This window comes from Pipistrellus kuhlii, unplaced genomic scaffold (genome assembly GCF_014108245.1).
Source record: "Pipistrellus kuhlii isolate mPipKuh1 unplaced genomic scaffold, mPipKuh1.p scaffold_m20_p_3, whole genome shotgun sequence".
NCBI lineage: Eukaryota > Metazoa > Chordata > Mammalia > Chiroptera > Vespertilionidae > Pipistrellus > Pipistrellus kuhlii.
Window position 1 is genome coordinate 19,405,822 of NW_023425529.1, and position 24,548 is coordinate 19,430,369.

The window sequence follows — 24,548 nt, forward strand, 5'->3', positions numbered from 1 at the left end:
TGTCATTACTTGGGGGCATTTAAAAACTAGTACTTTTCTATGACAAGAGTTTTTATGAGATGGTCTCACTGAATTTCTACTTACTGGGTAAACTCATAGAACATTAGAGACAGGACAGAGCTTAGCAATTTTCTGGTCTCTTTTCATTTAAACTGAGACCAATAATATACATAAGAATAAATTAAAATGAATTAAGTTTAACTATTTACAATCTAACTTTAAAAAATAATATTCCATTTAAAAGGGCAGGAAATAAAATCACTTCTATTTTTTTTTTTAAACAAGTTTATCAAATTCAAGGACCAAGTGAGATAAACATTGGCCTCATTTTGTCATTTTTAGAGTGCCATTTGCTCACGGAATAAGAATATAAGGGGAAAGAAAAGGAAGGAAAATATAGCTATCATTTTTAACTTTTGAATGTATTGAAGGAAGCACCACCACTTATAAACATCGGCTCTATAAATATTTTGCAGGTTAAATGCTTTATTGTTGTTCTTTCACTCAAATATCAAAGCCAATCTCGTCTTGTTTCCCTGTGTCTGGTGAGGTGGGAAGGTACAGGGTTCTCTGTGTGTCTCAGAAATTCGGCACTACAAGTCCAGGAACCTATCCACAGACAAGGAAAAGGTGAGGGCCAGCTCATTACATTTCATCTAGACTCTCCTTTTAAGAATGGCCAGCTTCTCTTAGACCGTAGTCTTCCACCAAAGCTGTAGCCAGAAAGCTTATGGAGGCCTGGATGGGTTTGGCTGCTCATGTGCTCTCTAGAGACACTGCTGTAATGTCAAGGAAAGAGCAACCGACCTGCATTCTCGGGACCTGAGCGTGAGCACCAGCTCTGTCACACGCCGACTTGAATATGCCACAGAACTTTGAGTCCCAGTACCCTCGTGGATAAAACATCAAGGGGATAATAAGTACATCACAGAATTCTTGAGAGGATCAAATGAGATAGTGCAAAATCACAGAACATCTGGAATTATTTACTTGCAGCTCTTGGTAACTAGGATGTGAAAATGCATACTAGTCTTGTCTGTAAGCCCTTTATCGCTTGAAAACTGTATTGGTCCTAGATTAGAAATAAAAGGGACCTACAAGCCAGAGAAGAAAATCTCAAGTTATCATAGGCAAAGAAGAGTTGATTTTGGGAGGGTACAATGATGTGAGGAACAGGCACTGGCTGGCTGGAGAAAAGGCCTCATGCCTGAAGAAGGTGCTCCTTGCCCTTGCAGTCCTGGGGAATGGGGTTGGGCCAGGCAGCCAAAGGGCCACCTGTCATTCTTCCCTTTGGCATTTTCTGGGGCTGCCTAGCAAGGGCACCAGCCTATTTGCTTGAGTTTAACTCAAAGGAGGAAAGTAAATGTCCTAGACACAACCTAGATAGGATACGGGTGTGAGAAAAACATCCTATTGACTTCAAGTTTTTAAGGTATCATCCAATGCCTAAGTTAAAGAGAAGTGAAAATGAGAGAGAAAGAGAGAAAGAGGGATTAAACAACTCCATAAACTTTCCCTACAAATCCTGATTAAAATTCAGTCACACAAGACTGTCTAGCAGTTCCAGTATATCTCCAATACTGTACATGGAGTGCTTTCTGGGCAGTGATTATTTAGAAAAAGGTAATGTAAAAACATTTACAATATTAACACTTCCTAAATGGTCTTTAATAAAAAAAAAATACAAGCCTCTGAATTGTGTGACAGGGAGGATTCCATTTAAAACAGAAGCCCATAGTTACAGCATTTCAGTAGGAAGGACAAAAAGGAAACAATAACACTAGGTTGATTCATTAATCAAAGACTGTATGTATGATTTACGCTTTTCGAATATAACGGTAAATTAAAAGTAGAAACATTCTCTTTTTTGTGTATGTCACTAGTATAGTAAAAGGAGCTCAAGGTGAAACAGTAACTAAAATTAAAAGAATCATCAATAAATGAATACACTTTACGAAAGAAAACATTTCCCTCAGAAACTTGATTGAAAAAATATATAAATAGCTTCCGTTTGTATAGTTAAAGTTTTTAATCTCTGGCGCATAACAATAATCGAAAGAATTCTGAGATTTTAGACAAAAGTGTTTGGTGGATTTGAGTTAATGGGCCAAGCAAGTTTCTTTTCCTTGGCTTCTCTGTCAAAGGAATCATAGATTGAGTCTTTGGTTATCGTTTTGGCCACGGGAGGGATTTCTGAAATTCCCACATAGTTTTTTTTGGCCATCCTCGAACTGGTGGTGATAGTATAGGCATTGCTGCGGTAACACTTCATCGAGGACATGCAAAAGGTCTCTTTCATTCCTCTCCTGAAACTAGCATTATAAATGGAATACAGAGTAGGCTTAGAGGCTGAAGAACTAAAGGATATGCACGTGATGGCTGCGAACACAAGGGAACTTTTCTTATAGTCTTGTTCCTCGGGGTGCCACAGCTGGACCACATGAAAAGGCAGCCAGGAGAGCAGAAACAATAGGTTCAAAATGAGGAACATCTTGACCGTCTTCACTTTTGTCCTCGGGACAATGTTCATTGTCCTCCTCACAGTTCGGCCATCAGTGCCTATTCTCCAGATATACTTTACGACCTTCTGGTAAAACAAGATTATGAGGACAGATGGGATCACAAAGCCCACCAAGAAATGGATGACAGCGTAGGCAGTCCCCTCCCACGAGGAAGGGAGGAAATAGTTACAATGGTGGTCCCAGCTGGCGCCGTAGAAAAAAAACGCGGGGGTCACAAAGGCTGCGTTGAAGATCCATGACGCTGCAATCATTTTCTTGGCTTTCTCCCTGGACACCTTGAAGCTCAGGGGATAGACGATGGTGTAGAACCGGTCAATGCAGATGGAGAGAAGGACGTAGATCTGGACGCCCGGGGTGAGATGCTGCACGTAGCGCACCATCTTGCACAGGGCGCTGCCCAGCGTCCACTTCCCGGCGGTGAACTGCAGCAGGACGAAAGGCGAGCTGGCGGCGCTGATGAGGAGATCGGCACACGCCATGGAGACCACAAAGTAGTTGGTGGTGGACTGGGTCCTTCGGCTCCTGTGGATGACCAGACAGACCAGGGAGTTGCCAAAGACAGAAAGCAGCCACAGGGCCCCAAACAGAACGCTGGCCGTGGCCACTTCCCCGGGTTTCAGTCCATACTGCAGGTCTGTCCTGTTGCTCCTCCAGCTGTGCTCCTCGTGTGATTCCGCCAGGTCGTGGCTCGGCAGAGGGGTGGCCGTGTCAGGGAAGCTGTGGTTGTGGAGGGGCACCAGGAGTGTCGGGATAACCACAGGCGGCTTGCTGTTCTCCATCCTGTGAGCAAAAACCATATTCATTTTTTTCCTCTTAGTTCTGGATAAGAAAAAAAGAATGAAGCCTCCTGTTAAAATGGTGCCATTTGAGCTTGATTCCTAAGGCTAGCGATCTTATTTGGACACTCAGATTGGTTGTTGTTTGCCAACGAGTAGGACTCGTGCATTGGCAGGAAAACATGACTGCTACCCAGAACAAACTCGGGCCCGTTTCTCTTTTGTTTTAGCAGAGCCCAGCGCAGGTCTCTCTGGCCTCACCCTCTCTTGATCCTTAGTCAAATGTGGTAAAACTCAAACCCAAGCCCCACACCTCATTAGATCCTTGTCCCCTCCACGCATGGGGGATAACAGAGGGTTAGAGAGTCGCAGGAAGGGTGTTCTCCTCAAGGGAGGAGCTGATGGAATTCTGGGCTAGTGAGAAGCTCCCGGATGTGGTAACGGCTAAAGCAACGAGGCTGTAAGAGCGGAAAACTCAGGCCCATGGAAACACTCAGCTGTCAGCGATGGAGACAGCTAACAGGAACCTGTGAGCACAGACTGGCCAGCTACTGAGAAGGATCCCGTCCTTACTGCAGCATTTCCATTACAGAAAAGTATTAAGGAAGCCCATGGAGCCACCAGGACACTTCTGCCTGAGCCAGAAGAGCGCCTCACCTAATGGCATTTGAAAACAGCCCGCTTTCCCCAAAGGTGATGTGGCTCATGTCCTAATAGCTTGCCACCTGTCAAGGTGTTGGCGCTGTTCTCTAGTTATCGTCTCATAAAGTGTCGCACTGACTGAAGGAAGAACGTACAAGATGTCTTCTAAAGAATGCAACCAGGCTACTAGGAACCTTAGGCTTTCAGATGCTTAAAAACAACCAAATGTAACTGTTACTCAGCAACTTTTTAAAAGCTTACGATCCTTCGATATTAAAAAAAATATTATAAAGTTTAACACTGGTCGTTGTAGTATTCCATGAGAAAAAAGAAGTTACACCTTTTATTAGGTAAAGAAGATTGTGTAATTGTGGGCCATTCTATTAAAATTGAGGTGACTGGTGGCAGTGGGGGCGTGGATGTTTAATTTGGCTGCGTCCATTAACCGGAAAGAGAAAGCTTAGCAGTTGAATCTAACAACCAGAGCAGCACCATGGGGCCTCCGGCCCAGGGCGGGGCAGGGCGCTCCGGCAATAGGTCCTGTGCCCCCCTTGTGGGCTCCTGCGACGACACCTCACAGAGAAGCGTTTCAGAAGTTCTAGAGGCGGAATGAATAAACAGCTCCTAATGATCCATTTCTCTGGAAAGGATTTTGCACAAATTTGTACAGGGAATAGGGTTTTTCCTATACATCGTCCTCACCACAAAACCACAAGCAACAAAAGTCTGGACTCAGGACAATGTGCTAAGTGCCAGCTCCATGTTTCCTTCAGGGTTTTTGTGTTTTGTGTTTTTTTTTGGGGGGGGAAGGGGCGCGGGGTGGTCCATGAGGCAGCCCTACTTAATTTCTCAAAGAGAAATGTAAGGTAATTAGACATCTTGACTGCTAAAGGATCTTTAAACATGGCTGGCCAGATGACAGTCAGTTGTCAGAATAACAACCATGCCCTGGCCGTTTGGCTCAGTGGATAGAGTGTTGACCTGCGAACTGAAGGGTCCCAGGTTAAGTTCCAGTCGAGGGCATATGCCCTGGTCGTGGGCTGGATCCCCAGTGGGGGGAATGTAGGAAGCAGTAGATCCATGATTCTCTCTCATCATTGATATTTCTATCTTTCCCTCTCTGAAATCAATAAAAACATTTTTTTTTAAACTAGCAACCATACTTTCCATATTAAAAAAAAATCAGGAAACACAGTCTAAAAACAAAGCATACGATCTAAAATTAGCACTGTCCTAGAAAATGTAGAATGTATGAACCTCCTACTTATACAATGGAAATAATCGTTTTACCTATATATTACTATGTGTAAAACCTGTAAGATGCAAAAAAAAAAAAAAAAAAAAAGAGAGAGAGAGAGAGAAAGCAAATTTAAAAAAAAATATTTCAAGTTTAAAAATAAAACAGACAAGCACTTTTTCAGAAAGAAAAGGCTGCTCCAGACTGGGGATGCCTGTGGCCTAAATAAAATGGGAGTATGTGGCACAGGCGCTTCACAGTCAACACACTCAATTAGAAACCTGTCAACTTCCTCTTGTTTCTCTCAGAGCAAAACTCAGCTAAGAGAGGCGAAACTCTAGTCTACCTTACCCCTAGCAACCACAGCCCTGCCAGGCCTTCTTCCTCGTTCCCTCCAGCTGCTTTATGCCAGTGCGTCTGCTGGTTTTGGCAGCACTACCCCTTGGATGCTCTGACGTGGGACAAGGGGGTCTGGGGAATTCCTGAGGAGAGGTCTCCCCTGATGACCGCATGACTTTCTGACTTGACCTAAAATTGCCACAGCTCTGTTTATTCAGCAAAGAAAAACAAGAAACGGTGCTGGGTACTAAGGAAACAAAGATAAGGGAGACCCATAAAAGGGTAGATGTATAAATAAACTGTCTGCCATATTATAACTGAATTCTATCATAATTTTAATTAACTGCTAAAAACAGATAGGGAGCTAAATGCCAGAGAAAAAGGGATTCCCAATGTTGCTTGGGATAAGAGGAAGAAATGCAACGGCTTCACAAAGGATGTGGGAATGAATAAGACTTCTTCAGAAAGACAAGGTAGTTAAAAAAAAAAAAAAAAATGCCCTCATTCCCGAAAGGGTGAGAAAGAGCCAGTGGAATGAATTTGAGGGTCACCTTTTTGGGCTGACCTTTGTTGGGCACCTTTCCCCTTAGAGACATAATTTCCTGCAGACTTTACCTCCCAGAGTATATAGTTCCTAAATGCCCTACAATCAAACTGACCTACCTTTTCCTCATGGTTATGAGAGCCTATCTTTTCCACATCTGTGGCCAGACAGTGGACAGGAGTATTAGCATATTCAGAATGGATGTGGTATCCTTACCCATACAGCACTTTGTTAGCCCTTTACTACAGTATTTTCCATTTCTTTTGCTTTAGACCAGTGGTTGGCAAACTGCGGCTCTTTGGCCCCTTGAGTGTGGCTCTTCCACAAAATACCACGTGTGGGTGTGCACGTACAGAGCGATGGAAACTCCGTGGCCCATGCACAGAAGCTGGTTTTCGGTCTCAAAAGAAATTTCAATCATTGTACTGTTGATACTTGGCTCTGTTGACTAAAGAGTTGGCTGACCACTGCTTTAAACCAATGGTTCTCTAGCTTAGCAACACTGGACTTTCCCAGGGAGCTTTAAAAAAATATTGACGCTGGGGGTCCTACCCCAGGGCTCTAATTACATTGGTCTGGAGTGCAGCCTGGGCATGGGGATGTTTCAAAGTTCCCCAGGTGATCCTGACGGGCAGCCAGGATCGAGAATCACAGCTTTAGAATGACTTCCAAGTTTCTGTCCTTCCCCACTCAATTATGGCTCCTGGAAGGAGAGCATTATTCCTTTTCCCAAGCTCTACAGCCTCCATTGAAGTTCGCTACATTAATAATTGCTTATTAAATGTTTACTTAGTTGAACCCCTAAGGACAGAGAACTGAATTACATGACTCCCACTCTAGGTGGCTCTGCGAGGAGAATTACAAGCAGAGAGAGAGAGAGAATTGTGTATTCTTGGGGAGCTGGCACATTGGTGACCATGGAGATAGGGGAAAACGTAAGAGCAGGGCCAGTGAAACTGAGTCACCCGGGTCCACTGCTGTGTGAAACAGAACTCTGGTTTGAGGGAGAGAGAAGGTAGTTGAGGAGTCCTCGGGTAGACTCAGCACCCCTCTCCTGGAAAAAAATAGTCTGCCATGTTATAACTAAATTCTAAGGCCCCAAAGTCAAATTTCAGAAAGCTTTCCCCACTCCATTGATTTGGGGGAAAATACATCTTCAATGGATGCTTTGGAAATACAAGGGCTGCTTAATTAGTTATTATGTCCAAGTCATCCATATGTAGTAATTTTAGAAGACTTCTTCACCTCTATCCTGCTCAACCTTTCTCTTCCTGACCAGTTCTGAGCCCACCATGTGACACACACCACTAAGTTAAAATGTGTCTCCATAGTCCTGGCTGGGGTGGCTTAGTGGGTTGAGCATCGTCCCATGCACCAAAAAGTCACTGGTTCTATTTCCAGTCAGAGCACATGCCCAGGTTTCAAGTTTGATCTCCAGTCGGGCTATGTGTGTGAGGCAACTGATCGATGTTTCTCACTCACATCAATGTTTCTCTCTCTCTCCCTCTCCCTTCCCTTCTCCCTAAAAATTAACAATCCATTAAAAATCTAAGAGAGGACTTGTATACATGCATATAAGTACAACCAATGGACACACAATTCTGGGGAGGGAGGGTATGTATGGGGGGGGGGGCAATGGTATATGTACACAGATAATAATTTAATAAAAAATTTTTTTTAAATAATTAAAAAATCTGAGAGAGGAATCACTTGTCTGTCGGGCTCTGAGAGATGCATTTCTTAAAAATATTGTTTTATTGACTTCAGAGAAGAAGGAAAAGAGAGATAGAAATATCAATGAGGAGAGAGAATCATTGATCAGCTGCCTCCTACACACCTCCAACTGGGTTCTGAGCCCACAGTCTGGGCATGTGCCCTGACAGGGAACCAAACCATGACCTCTTAGTAGAGCAGTGGTCGGCAAACTGTGGCTCCGTTGACTAATGAGTTTGCTGACCACATTGGCTAGACTAAGAGAAGTGTTTCAATATGTAAGTGGGGAAATGGTGGATAGGTTGACATGGTATAGAACTGGGGATAGGGTGGACTTCTGAAATGATGGGATCCTAGGAAACCTGGGAGGGGAATACGTGTATCACTTTATAATTTTTATTTTGAATATCTCTCTCCCCATTAGGTTCTAAATTCCTTGAGGACAGAGAATATGTCTTTATCTGCATATATCTGGAGCATATAGATATTAATAAAGGTTTATTGAACAAGTAAATGGACAGACATGTCAATGAAAATGACATAGTGTCTGAAAATAAGTAAACAAAATGATAGCAAATTATTTTAAAGTCATGCCAGGGCATTGTTAGATGGGCTTCTCCAAGGATTAATTCTCTGGGACAAAGTGTCTGTGTTTGATATTGCTATTTACACAATATGACTAGAGTCCAGATTTGTGAAGTTACATGTGAATATGCAGACTTCTGTCCAACAGGAGAAATAACCCTAAAGGTTATATAATAGATTTATTGCCCTGTAGGACATTAACCAGTCTTGTGACTATATTGCCATCTTATGCTGACATTGTTTAAAAGAAAACAAAGCACAAAACCCTATAAATATTCATTTCTTCAAATGCTCTTGGAATCAGCCTTATTGGTTCTTTTGGTAATAAGTTAATAAACCTTTCACACGTTCATTCTGTATTTATATGAGAGTCATGATTTTAACTTTGGAAAATCGTATTTGATGGGTGGATGAACGACTGTACACTGATGAGAGGACCACAATGAGAAACAGAGGGGCCCAGATGACAAACTTGGTTCACTTTACAGTTCTGCCAGGGGCTATTCCTGGCTCAGCTCATTGACTGCTGCTTTGGTTTCTTTCAGATTCAAAAAATCCGAATTTTTCCCCCCCTCCTGAAATTATAAGGATTCACAGACCTTCTCACAATGTAGGAAGACCCTTTTCATTTCTGAGATTTGCTTAAACATTTAATGTCAACCTAGAATTTGTATGATATTGACTTTTTGCATGATTTGGTTGGGGGGAACAAACAAACATGTTCTGTAGAATGGGAAGTATCTGCTAGACCTAAATAGACCTAAATACATAAGGCTGTTTATTAACGAGCAGGAAGATGAATTACAATGACAACAGTAGTTATAACATCACTACTACCGAGAGTTGATATTTATTTTGTGCTTACTATGTATCAGATATTTTATATGTGTAGCCCTTGGAGGTAGCTCTGTTTTACAAATGAAAAAGCTGAAGTTCTTCCCCAAGCACATACAGTGGGAAGTGGTCACCCTCGGACTGCCTCCCTCCACAGCCTGTACACTGAACCTCCATTGGGGCTTTGTGCCCAGCGAGGCCACAAAGGGCTGGATCTGAATTCAGGAGGTTGAACTGGCTGTACATGGATATAGGTCTTTCTTGACTCCTCAGTCAAACGTAGGAATCTAAAGCGATCCCCCACAGCCTCCTAAACACCCACAGATACATCTGTTCAATATGCTAGCTCAGAAATATGTGAAAATCACTTCCCCCCTATACTGGATGGTGGCTTAGCATCCAAAGTTCAGCAGATACATTGATTTGGAAACACAGCCTTTCTTCGGAATAAAAAAAACATGAGTTTTAGAAATTCATTATGAACAATGATTAACTGTTGCCTTTTAAACACATAATGAAAGCAGAATCTATACCTCGTTCTGAACTGAAGTACAGAAAAAGTTTTATCATTTGCTATTACCCCAAGTAGGAAATTATTTTTATATTTTAATAGTTTTACTATAAGAAAATACCATAGTGGTAAGACATTTTCTCTTAAGCTTTTCATTGTTATGTAGGCTTGATTTGCCTCTATATGAACATGAGGATTGCCTGGAGCCGGCATGAGCTGGGGCTGGATTCATGGGCTCCCCGGAGCCAGCTGTGCACATTTCTTTCCAGCTCCAAGTTCAATGACATCGCGTTATCATCGTGAATCACCCACAGTAGGACTAGTCACACCACAGAAACGGACAAACACTATATGAATCACGTTCTTCTTCCTGCAGAGGCAGTTAGAGGTAACCTTCACCAGCCCACTAACTCTAGTAGTGTAGGGTTTACGGTGCAATCTATCTCAAAGCTCTGAACCTACACACATCCCTAGATTTATGCTAAATGGCTGAAGAAACCATATAGGCCCTTTGAAAGTTTCCTGAGTGGCTATCTTACTTTCTGGCCCTAAGCTGTGGACCCTGAGCTGAGTGCTTTACGGAATGACATAAGGTCCAAGCAGCCACCAGCATGACTGTGGTGGGGGACCAGGAAAGCCAGAGAGGATAAGACATGTTCTCACAATGGGCCACCCACATAGGGTCACCAGATGAAATACAAGATGATCAGTTCCATGTGGATTTCAGATAAATAACAATTTTTAGCACAAGTATGTCCAAGGCAATATTCCAGACATGGTGTCCTGTGTTTCTATGGTAGATAAATAATAATTCAATAAAGCTATTTTCTAAAGGTAGTTCCGGGACCTTTGCCTCCCTTTCTCACTGTGCTTCAGGTGACAGGTGGTAATACAGAGTGCAGCTAGGAAGGTGGAACCAGGGCACAGGGTTCCCTGGCTGGGAAGGGTGCACAGCCCCAGGGGTGGTACCAAAGCAGCAGATCCACCAGCCTGCAAGGAGCCACACCAGGTCAGGCCATAATTCCATTTCTGCTACAATCTGCGGGGATCCAAGGCTACAGGGACCATCACACAAATGTACTCTGTAGAGGAACCCCAGGACCCAGGAAGAGGAAGAGAGAAAGAGTCCCAGCAATGTTTGCACAGACTCTCCCATTAGCCTGGTAGGATGAAGACTTGCCTTTTTTTTTTTTTTTGCAGCTTGATTTTGTTTTTTATTTTTCAATTACAGTTGACATACAATATCAAATTCGTTTTAAGTGTACAACATAATTAGACATTTATCACTTACGAAGTGACCCCTCTAATAAGTCTAGTACCCATCTGGCACCAGACACAGTTATTACAGTATTACTGACTATATGCAGGCTTGCCACTATTTAAAGGAAATAATGTGTGTAAATAGGCAGAATGGACCGCCAAAGATGTCCACACCCTAATCCCTGGAGCCTGTTAATATGTTGTGTTATACTTAAAAAAAGGGACTTTGCATATATAATTAAGGTTATGGAATTCAAAATGGGAAAATTATCTTGGATTATCCAGGTGGGCCCAAACTAATAAACCCTTTTCTCTGGTTGGTAGCAGAGAGATGTAGCAGAGGAAGAGACAGATTCCACGCATAAACGGGAATTGACAAGCTGTTGCTGGTTCTGAGATGCAAGGTCCACTTGCAAGAACCAGGAAGGCCCGGCAGGCGTGGCTCAGTGGTTGAGTGTTGACCTATGAACCAAGAGGTCACAGTTCAATTCCCCGGTCAGTGCACATGCCTGGGTTGTGGGCTTGATCCCCAGTAAGTGGGGATGCAGAAGGCAGCCAATCAATGATTCTCATCATTGATGTTTCTATCTCCCTCTGCCTCTCCCTTTCTCTCTGAAATAAATAAAAATATATTTTAAAAAAGAAGAAGAACGAACCAGGGAGATGCCTCTAGGAGTGATGCCCTTAGTCCTGCAACCACAGTGAACTTGGGAGGGGAATCATCCCTGCAGCCTCTACAAAGGAACACAGACCTGCCAACTCCTGGATTTCAGCCTTCTGAGACCAAGCAGAGAAACTAGCCAAGCATACCCAGTCTTCGGACCCATGACATGAGGGACTGTTTTCTTAAGCCACTAAATTTGTGACAATTTGTTATAGTGGCAATAGAAACTAATTCAACATAGCATTTCTTATAAAACTGAGTGTGAAGACTAAAACTTATACCAACTATCCTATCACTTTCCATTACCCTACCAACATCTACTAGAATAGTAGAAATCCTGAAAGGCTTAAAGAATGTAGTGCTTTCTACTTGGCCTTAAACATTGGACTAGGGACCAAGAAAGCTGGGTTCTGACTCTAATTATAAGCACAGAACAGCAAGTCAAGGGACCCAGGTCTTTCTTTTTTTTTTTTTTTTTTTTTTTTCAGTGTAAGGACCTTAATTAAGTAAATCAATCTCTCTGAATCCGTTTTCATGTCCACATGTGAATGAGTTGGTCTGGATGATTTCTAAGGTCATTTTAATTCTAAGAACTAAAACTGATAGGTAGACATTGTAATGAGCAACACACGCTCACTTAACTTATAATCTACCACCCGCACTAGCAGAGAGCTCACCCTGAGAGTGCATTTTGCCAGAAAGAGAGGGAAGTTGTTTGGAGGTGCTGGGGACCAGCACTGTGAGCCTTTGATATTACAATAAACATTCTTTGAATAACCTGCACCGTGCTCACTGAGTTAAAGTAGAGGCAAACAGTTGTCTTGGAGCTCAATGTTCAGTTTCATTTCCAAGCTCTGGTTCAGTTCACATCTCTAGTAGTGTAACTTGAATAGGAAAGAGTTGGGGAGGCAAAGACCAGACCAATTACATTCACAGGAAAGAACTGTACAAGAAATGCGATCTACAGATGTTTGAAAAAAAGGTGAATGATTCATTATGAACCGAGTATAAGCACTGACTGGGGAGTTATCTGCACCACTGTCCGCCACCCAGTTTTTCCAAGAAAGCAACCTTCAAGTTCATGGAGCAAAAGTTAGATTTGAACTTGCATTAATGTGTATTTTTTTAAATATATTTTATTGATTTTTTTACAGAGAGAAAGGGAGAGAGATAGAGAGCTAGAAATGTCGATGAGAGAGTAACATCGACTGGCTGCCTCTTGCACACCCCCTACTGGGGACATGCCCGCAACCAAGGTACATGCCCTTGACCGGAATCGAACCTGGGACCTTTCAGTCTGCAGACCGATGCTCTACCACTGAGCCAAACCAGTTTCGGCTAATGTGTATTTTTCATAGACAAATTATCCATATATATATATCACTGAAAATATTGTTGGATGCATACTTGCATGTTTCACATGGTTAATATTAATTTTAGTGCCATATATATTTTTAGACATTTTATAGGTTAAAATGCTACTGCTGACATTTCTCAATGCTTATTTTCATCCTCTCGGCATATCATCTAATCACCTATACCAATATTTTTCAATTTTTTTTTCTTCAGAGAAAGACATGATAAAAATGTTCTTATGTGTGACATTCCCCAATAGATATATCCAGAATTATCTGCAACTCTAGAAGCTCAACCAACAACTCCAATACTTAATCTTCAACCTAAGAAATCATGTTGAAAAGAAAATAATTATTTAGACATCCTTAAATTTATAATTAAAATTTAAAAATAAATCACTGTCAAACCTTGGTAGTTTGTTTATTAGGAAGCGAATACTTTTGTCTGGGACACAGCAATCTGTTTTGATACTTTGATCAGCACTGCCCTGATATACCACAAGTGACACCTGAAATCGAAATTCTTGAAGGCTGAAGGGTGCCTAGTTCAGAGATAATAAGAGAAAGAAACATAGTTATTTTCCTCACTAGTCAATGGTGTGATTCGATAAGCTTGTTATAAATGTCCACCTATGAAATTTCTCTGTAAGTAACTAAACTCCTACCTATGATCTCTAAAGCCTTTGACATTCCAGGATAGTTTCATAGCCTGCACCCAAATTTGAAGGTGCATTTCCTTCTTTAGATGTGGAAGAAAATAACTCTATGCACATTTTAAATATAAAGAGGCTGTACAGTGTAGTGGTTGAGAACACAGGCTCTAGAGCAGTGGCTCACAGGTCATTTTACCTCTCCGAGGACATTGGGCAAAGGCTGGACACATTCTTGGTTGTCACAACTTGAGGAGGAAGGTGTTACTGACATCTGGTGGGCAGAGGCCAGAAATTCTGCTAAACATCCTCTATAATAAATAAAGATGTAATATGCAAATGGTCATTACACTTCTGACCATGTAATAACCGGGTCATAGATCAGCAGGATGGTGGGCCAGCCAGTTACAAGTGGGCAGCAGAGAGCTACAGGAGGGGGCAGGGCAGCAAGCTATGAAGGGGAGGTGGGAGATGGGGAGAGCTATAGGATGGTGGGGCAGCAGGCAGAGAGCTACTGGAGGGCGGCAGCAAGCTACTGGAAAGCTACTGGCACACGGATTCGTGCACAGGGCTACTAGGTCTATAATAAAGAAGACACCCCCTCACCCCTACAAAGAATTATCTAGTCCAAATGCCAAAAGTGTTGAGGTTGAGAAACCCTGCCTTAGAGCCAGCCTACGTGGGTTTCAAATCACATATTACCTATGCAGCCACCGCAAGTAATTTAGCATTTTTGTACTCATGAGCATCTTCAACAATAAAATTAGGACAATACCTAGACCCACCTTATTGAGCTGTTGTGAGAATAAAATATGATACAAGAAAGGAGCTAAGACCAACATCTGGAACAGAGCAAGTGCTAACATTTACTTTTGTTACTGTTATACTAGAGGCCCAGTGCACCGGTGGGGTCCCTCAGTGTGGCCTGCAGCAATTAGGAGGAAACCAGCTCTCCAACATCCCCCGAGGGTTCCCAGATTGTGAGAAGGAGGTTCTCAGGTGAGCACCTGGAATCAAGCTCCCTCCTCTCTGGTTCCAGGTACATCACCCAAGAAGCGCAGCTGCCAAGTCACCACAGCTCAGCAGCTCCTGCGTTGAGCATCTGCCCCCTGGTGGTCATTGTGCATCATAGCTACCGGTTGGACAGTGAAACAGTCAGGTGGTTGCTTAGACTTTTATATATAGATAGATAGATGCTTTGGGGGGGGGGGGGGGGGACGGACAAAAAATACACCGAAAATTTTAACAGTGGTTATTTATAGGTGGTAAGATCATAACTTATTTTTTATTTTCATTATACTTCTCTATATTTTCCTGAACTGAATTTGTATTAATCTAATATCCAAAAACATATATAACATATATATATGTATATATATGTGTGTGTATATGTATATGTGTGTATATATATATATATATATATATATACACACACACACACAATATTTATATTGTTAATCCTCACACAAGGATATTTTTCCATTGATTTTTTAGAGAGAGTGGAAATGAGGGAGAGAGACAGGGAAACACTGATGTGAAAGAGACTTATTGACTGGGCTGGGATTGAGCCTGCAACGGAGGTATATGCCCTTGACTGGAATCAAACCTGCAACCCTTCAGTCTGCAGGCTGATGCTATAACCACTGTGCAAAACTGGCCAGGGCCCAAAAACATACATTTTAAAAAAGAATATAGACTTCACTTGTGATATACTGGAAAGAGCATAGAATTAGAAAGACAGACTGAGGAATCTGAGGAAAGGTTGGATGGAGGAGAGGCTGGGGAGAGATTAACCAGGGAAATCATATGCATCATGTACATATATGCATAGCCCAAGGACATAGAGAATAGTGTGGTGAAGGCCTGGGAGGGGAAGAATGAATTAATGTGAAAAAAAACAAACAAATTGGACATCTGTAATACTGTGAACAATAAAGATAAATTTTAAAAAGAAAGACTTAGATTCAGATCCTGGCTTTCTTCGCTGTGTGTGACTTTGAGCAGATAAGTTCATCTCTCTGAGCTTCAGTTTCCTTATCAGAATTTGGGGCTAATCATGCCTATCATAGCACCTCCATCAGGATGAACCAAGAGACATCCAATGGGTAGCAAGGTCTGCCGAATGAAAGGCTCCAGGAGATGAATGCTTTACAAGTCTAGCCAAGGGGAAGTGGCTCTACACACGGAAAGAGATGCATGGTGGTAACTCCCCTTTTGCCTTTAAAGCCATCCTCTCAGAGAGGGTACCTCTCATCCCATCCCATTTTGTGCTCTGGTTCATAGAAAAGAAATTGCATCCACTCGGGTCTTTCCTAAGGTGTATTCAGATTCCCAGGATCTGAATACACCTTAGGAAAGGATAATCCCGCTGGCAAGGCATAACTCATTTGGCAGAGTCTACTAGTGGTGGGGCTGGTTACTGTGACCAAAAGACAGGATGGAGGCATCCCTTTCTCATGTCCTTCACCCGTGCTCACTGTCCCTCTTCTTATTTCCTCTTTCATGCATAGTTTCCAAGTTCAAAGCCTCTCCTCCAGGGGAAGGCTCCACTTTTTCTCTCCTGTCTTCTCCTGTTCAGCTGGCTGAGGAGACTGCACCTTTTAGATTCCAGAGGGATGAGTAGGAAGCCCAGGTAGACTTCCAGATGAAGCCTCTTGTGTGCACTAGCCTACCTGCATGAGTGTGAAGGGGACAGGGGTGGGGGAGGTGGGGGGGACTTGCTTCCAGCAGCAGGGCTTTTTCTTTTGCACAGTCCCCTCAGCAGATAGCAAACACTGGAGGGAAGGAGGGTGAGTGAATAGGATTCAGGGATGCGTACCTCATTCACAAACCCCACTCTTCCTCTACTTAATGAATTAATTAGATGGAAAAATAATAGGAACGGTTATATTTGTGACTATTTTAACCCCAATTCGCCTATTAACTCGAATTCAAATGCTAAGCAACCTTTCAAAGACTTAGAAACAATCTTTTGTAGTCCGTTTGGGAAAGGCTGCCTGGCTCTGACCTGCTCTGACACTGAAGGTCCCAGGGTTCTCTAAGGAGGAATCCTGTAGCTCTGGGGGCTCTTGGGCAGCGTTTTGGGCACTGGGATTCACAGTTGATTAAGACAGAGCTGCCCTGGGAAGGAACTGACCTTCTCAAGACATTAACTCTCAACCCAAAGGGAATTATTTCAATGTTGGGAAATAGTGTCAGGCAAAAAAAAACATCAGATATTAGCGGTACCTCCATCTAGATGTAAATAAAAATATCAGAAGACACAGACAACTGTACGGTGGTTACCAGAGGGAAAGAGGCAGGGGATAAAGTGTAAAGGGGGCCAAATATATGGTGACAAAAGATGATTTGACTTTGGGTGGTGGGCACACAGTGCAATATACAGATGATGTATCATAGAAATGTACACTTGAAACCTACATAATCTTATTAACCTATGTCAACCCAATAAATTAATGAAATAAAATATCAGAAGAACTTCATTCTAAATATACATAATTCTAGAGGCCCAGTGCACAAAAACTTGTGTGCTCGGGGGGATCCCTCAGCCTGACCTGCACCCTCTTGCAGTACAGGACCCCTCGGGGGATGTCCATCTGCCGGGTTAGGCCCACTTCCCAGGAGATCAGGCCTAAGCTTGCAGGTAGACATCCCTCTGGTAGCTCAGGAGCCCTCATGGGATGTCCAACTGCTGGCTTAGGCCTAAGCTGCAGTCAGACATCCTTAGCGCTGCTGAGGAGGCGGAATAGAGTCCCGCCACAGCTGCTGTGCTCAGAGCCATCAGCCCAGCTTGTGGCTGAGTAGAGCTCTTCCTATGAGAGCACACTGACCACCAGGGGGCAGCTCCTGCATTGAGCATCTGCCCCCTGGTGATCAGTGTGCGTCATAGTAACCAATTGTTCTTGGTCATTCCGCCATTAGGGTCAATTTGCAAATAACCCTTTTATTATATAGGATGCCAGGGGAATTGGTAATGTCCAAGAAAGAATTTATAGATATGTCTTGAACTCTAATGTGCCATTGTTCAGGGTCAATCTAACTAGCATACATAAATTTCAGGCATAATTTTTTCCTACTGCACATTTATCTCTTCATGATCCTCCCTATAAACATATGCAAAACAAAATAGGCATGGGCCCCAAAATGGCTCCTACCAGGCCCCAAAATGGCAGAATGTTGTCAGTCTTGAGTCTTCCCATTCTTTATCTGTAAATATATATGGAAAGCTTACCATAAATCAGGCCTGGTGCTAAGTGCTAGCAACCCAAAGATGGAAGGATATAAGAAGCTCCCTTCAGTTGACCAGATTAGTGTGAACGTGTTACTTATCCTAGGGAAATGTAGATTTCAGCAGGGATGAAAGGCTTAATCTAAAGGACTAACTAAAGTTCAATACTGTAGGGCACATAATTACTCTTCAAAGTTTCTTCAATGAAACACTGAAGGGAAACACCTCATTTAGTGAAGAATTTTACAAATTTTAGACTCCTTTCCCTTATCTTCCTCTTAGTATCTTTGGCTTAGCAAATTCTCTTAGTTTTCACACAGCATATAAGAACGAGATCAGTCATCTTTTATATCAAAAGAGCAAGAAGGAAAACTACACAGACCAAAGGAAAAAAATCCTTGTATCTCGGAAATTTCCAGAACTTAAAAAAACACACAGAAACTTCCTCATTGTTCCTTAAAAACCTAAAATAATTTACAAAGAGAGAGATCGATTCCCTTGTTTTAAAATGTAGTATTTTAAAGCAACATATCTAATCAGTTTGATATCATAGTTTATGTTCATAATTTTATAAGTGTTGAATCTGTTATATTAGGACCCGGGTAAGTGCTTTTAAAGAGAATATGCTTAGGCTGGATAGAAGAATGTTTCTAGGTTTGATTTTTTTAAAAATCAACCATGATGTAATTCCAGATTTCTTTTTTTCCTTTAGACATCATTTGGTCACCATAGTAACACAGTGTTTTACTACCAGATATCTATACAGCACAAGGGGAAGAGAACAGGCTATTACTTACTCGGTTATTTGGGGGTACAAAATGTGACTATTGGGATAATTCGAGATTAAATATAGATTTCACTGGGGATCTGTTTTAGGCAGGCAAGCTGATTCAATCTTCTAGTAGCATCAACTGAACAAAAATTTTTAACCAAATCAATTACTGACATCATCTGAAATAACACCAAGAAGAGAAGCAGCCTGGTTCAGTGGTTAAGATCATGAACTCTGGGGTCAAGTTTCTTGTGTCCAAATCCTGTACCTGCTATTTCCTAGCTGTGCGACCTTGGCAGAGCCCCTAACCTCGCTGTGCCTTAGTTTCTTCATCACCAAAATGTGGGTACTAATAACACCTCTTCTAGAGGGTTATCATGTGGATTACATGATTGATTTTTGTGTGCTTAGACGGATGCCTTACATACAGTAAGAACTTTGTGAGTATTTGTAAAAGATAGACAAAGTAAAATTTAAACTTGTTAGCTTTCTCCTCTATGCTGGGTAGAAATGGTCAAGATACCGAGATTTGAATACATGGCAGATTATTTTAGCCTTTAACTTTGGGAGATTCCTTTGGGAATTTCATGAGGGGCCCCCTTGGTAGCTGTTCTGTAAGGCTTGAAATTCGGGGGCAGTCTGCTGTCCTGAACCAGAGCTGAAAACTATCACAAGCCCTCCTGGAACATAATTACAGCCATGTATCTGGGGGTCCAGTTTCCCTGGGTCAGGAACATCAGAGGAAGAGGACTGCACAGCACAAAGAAACAGCACGCCTGCCCCCTCATCTCCAGAAGCCACTGCCAACAACCTCTGGGAGCATGAGCAAAGAATACACCGCTGGAGAGGGGTGAAATAGGATTTTATTTCAGTGACAATGAAATCTAGTGGGTTTCAGTAACATTTTTTTTCCCTCCTTCCCAGATTCAAAGAAAAAAAGATCGTTTTCATCAATGACTGCTTTGTTTTATGAATTACCATTATACAGAATTTCCATCTGTTTCTTCAACAGGCACTTACTTTGGTGAATTATTCATTTTGCAGAACTACCTAGGCATCTTTGCTGGACCCATAACAAAACTAAAGCCCCTAACCAGCCAATAAGCCAAGACAAGATCCCCAAATTGCCTGGAAAAAAAAAAAAAAAAAAAAGAAGAAGAGGAAGAAGAAGAAAAAGGTTTTATTTCTCTAAGCCGAATTTCAGTCACAATACCGCGGGATCTCTGGCACATACCTCCATCCGGACTTGATCTTAGAGCCAGTCTCCGTGGGTCTTCTTGGTCAGCAAGAGCCCTTGCATGGGAGTTTGGAGAATGCCATAAGCCACCAGGAAAGCTTGGGAACACATTCATATCTGTCTTCTGCCTTTCCCTTGGCTCGCGGCCGGCTTCCTGGTAGGGAGACAAGATGACGCTGTGCAGGGTTGACTGTTAAACCATCTTCCCGCCCCCAGCCCCACTCTCTGGGTGCCCCTCCCTGCTCTTTTCCAAAGCTCTGGAATGTGTCACATGGGAAATGGATCATGTGGCTCCTGGGGAGAATGTGGCCATCTCCCCTCCCCCTCCCCCCAGTTTTCCTTTCGGGAGCAAAGCAGCAGAAACCTCCAACCTGATTGGCTCAGGCTGAAAATCTCCATATGAAAAGGGAAGATTCAACTCTCAAACCTTCAGCATTCTCCACTTAATTTTTTGTTTTCTTTCTCATCTGAACGTTTTAGTCTGGGCATTCAGAGGTGCCTGGTAGGGTTGGAAATGATGCTTTCTCCCCAGCCCCTATCTTTCCTATTATCAGTCCCCTAACATACAAGGGGTTCCCTAACCAGCCTCCGGAGCCCCCTTGGCACATCTGGGACAATGGAGTATTCAGCACCACGGACAGCATTACAAACCCTTCCGTGTTCACCAAAGCCATTTTTAATTCATTTAACTCTCAGGTAAATAAAAATAGTTTTAAAATATTTCCCTGAGGTCTTTTGCCTAAATAGACATCAGACTAGCCATATATCTGGGGGTCTAGTTTCCCCTGTCTATCTATTTACGGTTACTTTGTAAATACAAATATAATTTTTATATAACATTAAACCCAAAGGGCATTCCATATCTACCTCCTTGTTCTCCCACAACCCATCCCCACCCTTTAAATATGCTGGTGTTTTGGAGGTATTCTTGCGATACAATTTAGTATATGCCCATATGTCTATGCTCACGGAAAAATCACAGAAATAAACAGGATTTCTTGAGTGTGGATATCTGCACGTCTTTAACCTCATCCCTAGGCCTCAGACAGGGCTGCATTAGAGTAGCAGGGAGGAAGCCTGGTAGGAGCTGTTTTGCTCCTCGGTCTATCCTGCTTTGCTGACGTCTCGGTTGCCATGGTGCTAGGTAACTGCTGAAGGGGATGATTTCTTTCAGAAACGGTCACCATGGGACCCAGCTGGCTACAGAAAAGCAGAAGGAAAGGGGCTGAATTGCTGAGGAGGGTTTCCAATTAGCATTTTCAGAGCCAAACTTACTTAATGGGCCCTTACCTTACTGAATTGTTGCTGACCCCTAAATCTTGGAAGGATTCTAGGAATTTGTGTGGACACTGTGATGACAACTCCCTCCATCCTCTACAGCTTCTTTCCTTAAAAATCTGTGTAGGTGTGCCTTGGCTGGTGTAGCTAAGTTGGCTGGGCACTGTCTAGTGTACTGAAGGGTTGCTGGTTCGATTCAGGTTCTAGGCACACGCCTGGGTTTCAGGCTTGTTCCCCTGTAGGGATGCTGCTCTCATACCAATGTTTCTCTCTCACCCTCTTTCTCTAAAAATCAATTTTTAAAAAAATATATTTTATTGATTTTGTACAGAGAGGAAGGGAGAGAGATAGAGAGTTAGAAACATCTAGAAACATCGATGAGAGAGAGTCATCGATCAGCTGCCTCTTGCACACCCCCTACTGGGGATATGCCCGCAACCAAGGTACATGCCCTTGACCGGAATCGAACCCGGGACCTTTCAGTCCCCAAGCCAACGCTCTATCCATTGAGCCAAACCGGTCTCAGCTCTAAAAATCAATTTTTAAAATATTAAAAAAACAAAAAAACTGTTTAGTTGCAACTGAATGAAAATGCCAGCTTCATAGAATGACTGTGTAATGCCATCACCAAGTGGTGGAAAGAACATGAGAAACATATTTCTCTTCAGGCTGGGACGTCTGACTTTTGTGAAGCCATTCATCAAAGACCTTCACTAGGAAATGCTTGAGGTCCTCACCTGATGTTTGACACTAGGAACCATTTTTAAATGTGTTGCAATTTTACAGGAGCAAAGATAAATATATTTTCATGTGAGCTGCTAAACTATTTTTAATAAAAATAATTTGATTAATAAAGTTAATTCCTTGGGTAACATTTGGACTACCCAAATCAGAAATGTAAACCAGTTATATATTTGTCTCCTAAGGCTGGCATATAGCTGATTATTTTAAACTCAGAATCCTATCTATGGCAATTCTGAATATTTATGTTTAGGGAGAAGATCTGACTTGCAATGTGCTGAAATTCGAACTGTGAGAAAACAGGTAGCTCAGGGGAGCTGGATTATGATTTTAAGAAATTGGAGTTCCGCTTTTTGGCTAAGATCAAGTGAAGAAATTGAAATTTCTTACTGACTCAATATCCACAGCTTAAGACATATTTACTCCTTTTATTTTAAAAGAGTCAGGTTAATTCTAGTTTTTCTAAGACTCATAGAAAAAAAAACTCATAGAGAAATTCAAATGCCACTTTCAGAAAATTCACTTATCAGGAAAGCTTTGAAGTTTTTGAAGAAACTGTTAGAAAACTAGCAGACTGGTGACTTGACTATCATCTCTCTTATTAGTCAATAACAACAACAAAAACAATAAAAATAGCTCATATTTATTTTGTGTCATGTATTCAGTACATGACATCATTGAATCCTATCAAGCTATGAGACAGATGAGTAAACCAAGGCTTAAAGAAGATAAGTAATGTGCCCCAAACTGCTCATCTGGTTAGTGTGGGAACTAGGATTTGAAACTAACCTTGACTCCAGGTCAGGCACATTATATTATACTAGTCTGCATCACCAGTCTTAGGCTAGACCAAAATAACTTGTCAAACGAATGTTACAGGATTCATTACTATAGCCCTTTGACAAAAGAAATAAAAAAGATTGCTTTAAATTTTCGCGACAAAAAGAGGCCAAATTATTCATCCCTTTTAGAGTAATTGTATATGTACATCATGGCTTAATGATAAAAATAATTTTTAAAAAAGAAAAAATCATAATTAAAGTAATTTTAAAAGAAATCAGAATATTGTTAATAATTACTACAAAGCATATTGAGTAAATACTAATTCTGTTAAAAAATATCAATATTAATTTTGTAATGTAAGAAACCTCTGGGACAACTTCAAGTGAACAAACATCAGAATTATGGGGGTCCCAGAAGAAGAGAGAGAGCAAGATACTGAAAACATACTGAAAGAAATAGTGACAGAAAACTTCCCCCACCTGGTGAAAGAATTAGACCTACAAGTCCAGGAAGCGCACAGAACCCCAAACAAAAGGAATCCAAAGAGGACTACACCAAGACACGTCATAATTAAAATTCCAAGAGCAAAAGACAAAGAGAGAATATTAAAAGCAGCAAGAGAGAAACAGGGAGTTATCTATAAAGGAGCACCCATACGATTGTCAGCTGATTTCTCAACAGAAACCATGTAGGCCAGACGGGAATGGCAAGAAATATTCAAGGTGATGAATAGCAAGAACCTACAGCCAAAAATAATCTACCCAGCAAAGCTATCACTCAGAATCGAAGGCCAGATAAAGAGCTTCACTAATAAAAAAAAAAAGCTAAAGGAGTTCATCACTGCCAAACCAGAATTATATGAATTGCTGAAGGGGGTTCTTTCGGAAGAGAAAGAAAATAGAGATAAAAATTATGAACAAATACATAACTATCAATGAATCTAAAAACCAAGGGAATTAAAAAACCTGATGAATAATATTAACTGTTGAATATAATAGAATCAGAGGTATGGAAAGGGAGTGGACTGATGATTCTCAGGGAAAAGAAGAGTGGGGGGTGTGGAAAGAGCCTGAACAGAAACTGTGCACCTATGGATGAGGACAATGGGGGGCGGGGAAAGGGCAGAGGGTGGGGTAGGAACCTGGTGGAGGGGGGGGGGGAAATGAGGGACTTTTGTAATAATATGAACAATAAAGGTTTATTTAAAAAAATAAAAATTAAAATAAATAAAATAAAAAATATTAATTTTGTAATCACCAAACATACTCCTAGCCATTTGGAAGAAGAGAAAGAGACAGTTATCTTTCATCCAAACCCATAAAATCCTACAATACTTATGTAATGGAGTGTTATATTGAAAATTATTTGCATGATTTTTATTCCTCTCCCAACATAATCAATCTGCCCTAGGAATAGGAAGTATGGCACCATTTAGAACTTACAAAAGTAATGGAAAGAAGTAATATTCACCTTCTGAAATTCAAACTAGGAATGTGCATCAAAACAACAGGCTTCGAATCCAGGCTACTGTTTTGGAAGCCATTCTTGAAGTTCCTTTATTTCTGCTTCCCTTGTCATCAACCAGAGTTTACTTAGAGTGTTCAGTCCGGTAGAACAGGTCTTCAGACTAGGCCAAGTAAAAACTTCCAAGGGGTCCTACAGCATGCAGACAGTTTTATGAGAGCTAATTTCTTGATTTTTAACTTCCACAAGCAACTTACCTTCAAATACTTCAAATACACAGACACACACACACACACACACACACACACTAAATATCAATTTTAAAAAAACTTTTAACAAAGAAGGAAATCCTGCCGTTTGTGACAACATGGATGAACTTGTAGGGCAATGGTTCTCAACCTTTCTAATGCCTC

General features: G+C 41.7%; 1 protein-coding gene across 3 annotated transcripts in view; it reads right to left on the reverse strand.

Annotated features, from left to right (window-relative positions):
• Positions 1–1,646: 1,646 nt before the first annotated feature.
• The window catches only part of GPR19 (G protein-coupled receptor 19), a 28,273-nt gene continuing 5,371 nt past the window's right edge, over positions 1,647–24,548 (reverse strand). The window contains exons 3-5 of one of the 3 annotated variants that reach the window (XM_036457856.2): positions 24,142–24,327; positions 19,867–20,023; positions 1,647–3,341 (exon numbers count right to left, since the gene is read on the reverse strand). In XM_036457856.2, coding sequence (XP_036313749.1) covers positions 2,072–3,325 — 1,254 coding nt within the window. In that variant the 5' untranslated portion in view covers positions 3,326–3,341; positions 19,867–20,023; positions 24,142–24,327 and the 3' untranslated portion in view covers positions 1,647–2,071. The remainder of the gene's footprint in view (positions 3,342–19,866; positions 20,024–24,141; positions 24,328–24,548) is intronic. The other 2 variants (XM_045587763.1, XM_045587762.1) reach the window with 2 other exon arrangements.